At 39.0% G+C, this 7,238-nt stretch overlaps 1 protein-coding gene across 1 annotated transcript in view; it reads right to left on the bottom strand.

Moving 5' to 3' along the window:
• Positions 1–2,302, bottom strand: part of LOC104941650 (myoblast determination protein 1 homolog) — a 4,913-nt gene extending 2,611 nt beyond the window's left edge. The window contains exon 1 of the mRNA XM_010766781.1: positions 1,534–2,302. Coding sequence (XP_010765083.1) covers positions 1,534–2,112 — 579 coding nt within the window. The 5' untranslated portion in view covers positions 2,113–2,302. The remainder of the gene's footprint in view (positions 1–1,533) is intronic.
• Positions 2,303–7,238: the final 4,936 nt, after the last annotated feature.

The raw sequence follows: 7,238 nt of genomic DNA on the forward strand, positions 1-7,238 counted from the left end.
GGGGGGGGGGGATTGTTCCTCAATCTACATGTTGTCAGATTGAGGAACAAATTAATTCACCAGGAGAGTTGTCTTGACTAATAGAATGCATTCTGGGGGTTGGGGCTTAGACTTTCCCACTTTCAATTTGAAGGACCACCCTACAGTGAGGCTACACTTCAAGGCTGATGAGGGAGGGGTAAATGTTGCTGGAATTTGAATAACATTCACCAGGAGAGTTTTATTGACTATCATAACGAGTTCCGGTTGGAGCTTAAAATAAATGAATTCAAAAATGTACATGGCACTAAGGACCACCCTACTACACATATTATCATTTCACTAGTAATCGTTTTTCAATAAAATGTTTACGAACGATTTTCATGGAAATCAAATAAAATTATCGTAAAAAATTAACGAAATTCAAAATGTAATGAACACTATATTAAATCCTCATTAAACATTCAAATCGCGAGTGAATCAACGTAAATCATCTCTGCGTTTAGGACAGAGTAATATAAGGGATCTAACGAAATGTATAAAGCTTTAGTTTCCACAAAAAAAAAATGTTTGAAAGAAATCTAGTGCAGAAAAATGATGCTTTTCTGAATCAAAACGAAAACGTTGTATTAACTATTAAAATCCATGTTTTTGTCTTTTTTTTTAATGTCACTTAATTTACAGATAAAAGAGAACCTGAGATTAAACGAATCAAATCGATAATAATAAAACACATTTAATAGGATGTGTAAACGGTCAAAGGCTAAAAGAATACATCGTGACAATCAAATTAAATTAACGAAATCTTATTGAAAAGAAATAAATAAACGAATGAAACTAAAACTACGACTGTGGGGAGATCAAGCTAATATCCCCAGATCTTCCCCCGGTCCTTGAGAGAAGACATGAGCTTCTGTTCCCCGCAGAATAAATACAGATCAGTGATGGAGAGAAAGTACATTTACCCAGAGAAATGTGAATAAGAATAACAGAAACCTAAACCAGTAAAGCGTGTCAAACTAAAAAAGAAAACCAAAGTACGGATAAATTATTGTCTCAAATAAAAGAACGAATACAAAAACAACAAAATAACCAAAACACTTTTCCGTGCGTAAATACACAGTGGATACACTCTTGGAGACGTTCATAAGAACACTCAATCAACCCTCTCCCCCCACCCTGCTGCATGTTTGACAAAATATATAATAAAATAAGGAAAACTAAGATTTAAAACTAAACAAAAATCTAACTTGTCCGCGCCTAAAGACGCAGCGGATCAACTCACGTCAAAAAGGAGCTTACAAAAGCACCAAAACAAAACAAGAAAACGAGTCAAACTAAAAAAGAAAACCGAAGTAAAGATAAGTGGATACTATATCATATATAAACTATTGTTCACGTGTTTTTAGGAATTACAAAAACGAATAAAACAAACAAATAACCCAAACTAACTTTTCCGTGCGTAAAGACGCAGTGGATAAACACACTCAAACCCCCCTCTCTCCCCCCTCCCCTGCTGCCTGTTTGACAGCTGTCTGGCTCCCTGACACTCACCATGCCGTCAGAACAGTTGGACCGGGGGCTGGAGGCGTCTGAGTCCCCGCTGTAGTGCTCCATCCCCGGGTAGAAGCTCTCCTCCGGCCCGCCCCCCCCTGCTCCGCGCAGCAGCGCCTGGAGAGACTCGATGTAGCTGATGGCGTTGCGCAGGATCTCCACTTTGGGCAGCCTCTGGTTCGGATTGGCAGATGTGCATCTCTTCAGGTTCTCAAACGCGTCATTCACCTTCCCCAACCGCCGCCTCTCGCGCATGGTGGCCGCCTTCCTCCTGTCCGCACCCGTGGTTTTCCTCTTGCACGCTTTGCATGCCCAGAGGAGGCAGCGGCCCGCGTGGTGGTGTCCGCTGGGGGCCCGCACGTGCTCATCCTGGTGGTGGTGGTGCAGGGAGGAGGAAGAGGAGGAGGATGACGGTGAGGGAGAGGGGCACGAGGAAGAAGAGTCTGGCTTCAGGAGGCCCGCGTGCACCAGGCGCGGGTCCAGGTCCTCGAAGAAGTGCATGTCAGTGGTGTTGAAGCACGGGTCGTCGTAGAAATCATCTGCGGCAGGGATGGGGAAAGAGATATCCGACAGCTCCATGATCACACAGAAAAAATCTAAAACACCACCGAAGAAGAAGAAGGAGAAGAACACAAAACTGGAAGATTGACAATAAAGTTGACTTTGAAGAAGAAGAAGAAGAAGAAGAAGAAAAGAAAAGAAGAAGAAGAAGAAGAAGGAAAATCCAGAAAGTGTCTGAGTCTTTTTGTTTTTGGAGGGGAATGTAGAGTCCTTCACACTCTCTTCTGTCCTCTCAGCTGTTGACCTGGATACTTTTATACCTGGGACAACCCGAGGGGGGCGGGGTCAGAGCAGTGATGTGAGCTGGGGTCTGACCAATCAGCGAGAAGAGGGCGGGGTTTTTACAGCTTCACGGTAATTAGTGTACAATTACCTCTAACAGAGCAGTAACAGCGGGGTAATAAACTGCAGCTCTCAAAAACACATGTGCGAGAGCAAATACTGACAGCAGATATTAAGGATTTAAATCAGGGGGGGAGGGTTACTTTATAGAGGGTCTATTTGAGTTTTCGTTTTATTACAAAGTCTGTTTTTTTAATAATAAATTGCTATACATTTTTTTTAATTAAATACAATGTTTTTCTGGCAGCAAGGAGTGACGGGTTACAAAAGGGAATTACATCAAAAGACTAAGAGAAAATTAAATATGGTTGGGGCCTAATCTGATGTGTAGGCCCCATGACAGAATAATACATTTTAAAAGTTAATACAACATGATTTTAATGGAATCAATGTGTTTTAACTCATTGAATAAATGATGTGTAAAAACAATAAACAAATCAGAAAAGCCAATTCGAAGTTTAAAACCTTTTATTTGTATTTATTTATATTTTAAAAGGAATAGTATAAAAAAAGGTGGAAAAGAGAAATATATTTCTTAAATCAAAGCAGAAAACGGTAATAAAAAAAGGAGAATTTTATCATCTTGATATATTTAAATCTGTATAGAAATAATAACATACAATAAAATTGGGGCAAAGTAGTATAAAATAAGAATTAATGTTGATATTGTGACAGAAATTACATTTTAAGTTTGAGTTAATTATCATCCAGTTTGTGATGTTTTCACCTTGTGACTTTTATTATTAGGTAAAAACCATATTAACAAACATTTAAAACCAAATAATGTTGAGAATAATCTTTTTTTAAATTATTTTCTTTTATTACTTTTCATATTTGTATGGAAGTTAAACTTATTAAGAGACAAATGATATCCAAAATGAGCAGAACTACTTCATACAAGGCCTCATATTTCATAATAAGCCACACAGTGTAAATACTGTAAGTTTATACCAGTAAAATTAAAAATTATTAGTTAAATGTAATTGAGATATTATTAAACGTCCTGCCTCCCATCTGCATCACCATCCACACACATTCAAATGTAGATTATAGATTTTAATATTTATATATAAAGTATACCTGCAGTACCGACATATTGCAGCAGAGGGCGCTGCAGAGCTCACATCTGCATTGAGCTACCCTCCACTATCCTCTGAGTGACAGATGGTCACGAGCTGATGCTTTAAGTGTTGGAGGAAATATTCAAAGCCTCCACTCACAGGATTATCCCTATCACTCCAAAAGTGATTGAAAGGTCTTTAAATACAGGACTCTGCCCCCCACACACACACACACACACAACAACTCAATACAAGATGATAATGTTTAAAAATGCCGGTAATTAAAGGTGTGTGGATATCAGTGTTGTGCATCTAAATACAATTGAAACACACCTTAACAAAATAAGTTCCTAATAGAAGTCAAAGTCTGAAATTCACCTGAAGTTATGAAGTGAAAAATCCAGAATAATCCTTTAAATTCACAGATTTTGACACATTGTTTACAAATATGGATCATACTGCAGTGCTGATGCAGGGAAATGAATATGACTGCTGACGTAAACAATAACAGTTTCTATAGAAGGCTATGAGACTCTTTTGGATGACCTAACATGCTAAGCACTCAAACAAAAACCTCACAAATGCTAAAGTGCTAAATGCTTCTTTATTACATCGACAACAAATATATGATAGAAACACTGGTGAATTAATAATACAAAATAAAGTGCCATTTGGAATAAACAACAACAACAACGTCAGGGCTTCTTCTCTACGCTAGACCTTAACAACAAGTTTCATGAAATGATTGCATAATGTCACTCTGGGTTTCATTATGGACCCCCCATCCATCAGGAGGAAGGGGAACAATACATCCTATAGATTCAATTTTATCGCAACATTACGACTTTATTCTGGATATTTTCAACTTTTTCCCCAAAATGTTCAAACTATTCTGAAAGTTTGATTTGATTCTCAACATTTTGACATTATTTTGAAAAACGTCACATTTTGGTCAGCGCACAAACTCCTCTTGAATCAATGTATTAACTTCAGATCTTTAGCTTCTACATTAATGATAACTCTACATATTCTAAACAATTCATTGAATATTATACGTTTATAGTTTCCTTCTGTATTCGAGGTTTGAGTGAGGATACATTTGTCATTAACGTCTGATTCAGGCCCAAACTTCAGATGGACTGAAACTAAACTAAAGATGAAGCGGTGGAGCACAGAGGGGCACTTTGAGGATAACAAGGTGTCCCAAACTGCTGCTGACGGAAAACCATTTTACACGACTCATAAACGGGGAGCGATGGTCACCTCTGCAGCTCCAACATCTGGAAACCCCATCAGCTCTCTAACGCTGCTTTAATCTGAGAATGATCCGGAACTCAGAGAGAGAAATGTACACCGCCCGGCTTTAGGCCGGAACTCAATACCTCAATACCTCAATACCTCAATACCTCAATACCTCAATACCTCTCTACCTCAATACCTCAATACCTCAATACCTCTCTACCTCAATACCTCAATACCTCTATACCTCAATACCTCAATACCTCAATACCTCAATACCTCTCTACCTCAATACCTCAATACCTCAATACCTCAATACCTCTCTACCTCAATACCTCTCTACCTCAATACCTCAATACCTCTCTACCTCTCTACCTCAATACCTCAATACCTCAATACCTCAATACCTCAATACCTCAATACCTCTCTACCTCAATACCTCAATACCTCTCTACCTCTATACCTCAATACCTCAATACCTCTCTACCTCTATACCTCAATACCTCAATACCTCTATACCTCAATACCTCAATACCTCAATACCTCAATACCTCAATACCTCAATACCTCTATACCTCAATACCTCAATACCTCTCTACCTCAATACCTCAATACCTCAATACCTCAATACCTCAATACCTCAATACCTCAATACCTCTCTACCTCAATACCTCGATACCTCTCTACCTCAATACCTCGATACCTCTCTACCTCGATACCTCGATACCTAGATACCTCAATACCTCAATACCTCAATACCTCTCTACCTCTCTACCTCGATACCTCGATACCTCGATACCTCGATACCTATACCTCAATACCTCTATACCTCAATACCTCAATACCTCTATACCTCAATACCTCTCTACCTCAATACCTCAATACCTCAATACCTCAATACCTCTCTACCTCAATACCTCAATACCTCTCTACCTCAATACCTCTCTACCTCAATACCTCTATACCTCAATACCTCAATACCTCTCTACCTCGATACCTCTATACCTCAATACCTCAATACCTCAATACCTCTCTACCTCAATACCTCTATACCTCAATACCTCTATACCTCAATACCTCTCTACCTCAATACCTCAATACCTCAATACCTCAATACCTCTCAATACCTTTCTACCTCAATACCTCTCTACCTCAATACCTCGATACCTCGATACCTCAATACCTCAATACCTCGATACCTCGATACCTCGATACCTCGATACCTCGATACCTCTATACCTCGATACCTCAATACCTCAATACCTCGATACCTCAATACCTCAATACCTCAATACCTCAATACCTCTCTACCTCAATACTTCTCTACCTCAATACCTCGATACCTCGATACCTCGATACCTCGATACCTCGATACCTCAATACCTCAATACCTCAATACCTCAATACCTTTCTACCTATACCAATACCTCGAGATCGCTGCTTTAGCCGAGACATTTCTAATTAATTCCGTTAATTTGACGAGTCCAAATAGTCCTAGAATACATTTGATTTGTTGAAAATAATGTTGATATGCTCTAGAAATCTCACTTTTACTCTCGACATTTCGTCTTTATTTGCAACATTTTTCCCTTAACTTCTGATTTCTTCATCACTGACATCATAACAACAAATAAAATCAACGTTGGTTAGAGCAGCAAACGTCCACTTTTGATGCCAGTTCTGCCTCCCTTCCTCCCCCAGCCTCTTGGTATCTTGAACCCAAAATAAAAATCTTATTTGCAAAATTAGATCTCTGCCATTCGGAGGAAAAACAAGAATCCCAGAGCGATTGAGGACACCTGCTCCGACAACATGAGGGATGTCTCAGGAGGGGGAATAAAGGATAAATTCTGCTGAGGAGACGTTGTGGGAGTAAAAGGAGATCTCTGTTACAGACTGCAGCTCCTCTGTCTCACAGATAAAGTTCAGATCGTAAATTTAGAGTCAAAACGGATCCACAAATCAAGTCCCAGATCACATAAACCTCCCCCAGCCGGCTGAAGAGTCTTCGGGGCAACAAACACTGACCTTTGACCCCTGACTGTCACAGCAGTTATCTCAAGTATTAAACAACGCTGACGAACGTATACTCACTTATACCTCGAGTACAGAAGGAAATATTATACTTTTAACTCCACTACTTCGATCTGAATAAGCACTTTCAGATATAAAATACAAACATGTTTATATATTATATTTGATGCATTGATTACAGTAAGTTGTTAAAGTTAGCTTTATCTTAAGCAATTTAAAGACCAATTTGAACATCAGCAGGAGAGGACTCTTTAAAGTAGAGACACTACACACTGATATACACCTGAACATCAGCAGGAGAGGACTCTTTAAAGACACTACATACTGATATACACCTGAACATCAGCAGGAGAGGACTCTTTAAAGTAGAGACACTACATACTGATATACACCTGAACATCAGCAGGAGAGGACTCTTTAAAGTAGAGACACTACATACTGATATACACCTGAACATCAGCACAATAC

Source organism: Notothenia coriiceps, unplaced genomic scaffold, assembly GCF_000735185.1.
Source record: "Notothenia coriiceps isolate Sejong01 unplaced genomic scaffold, NC01 NC01_scaffold00003638, whole genome shotgun sequence".
Taxonomy (NCBI): domain Eukaryota; kingdom Metazoa; phylum Chordata; class Actinopteri; order Perciformes; family Nototheniidae; genus Notothenia; species Notothenia coriiceps.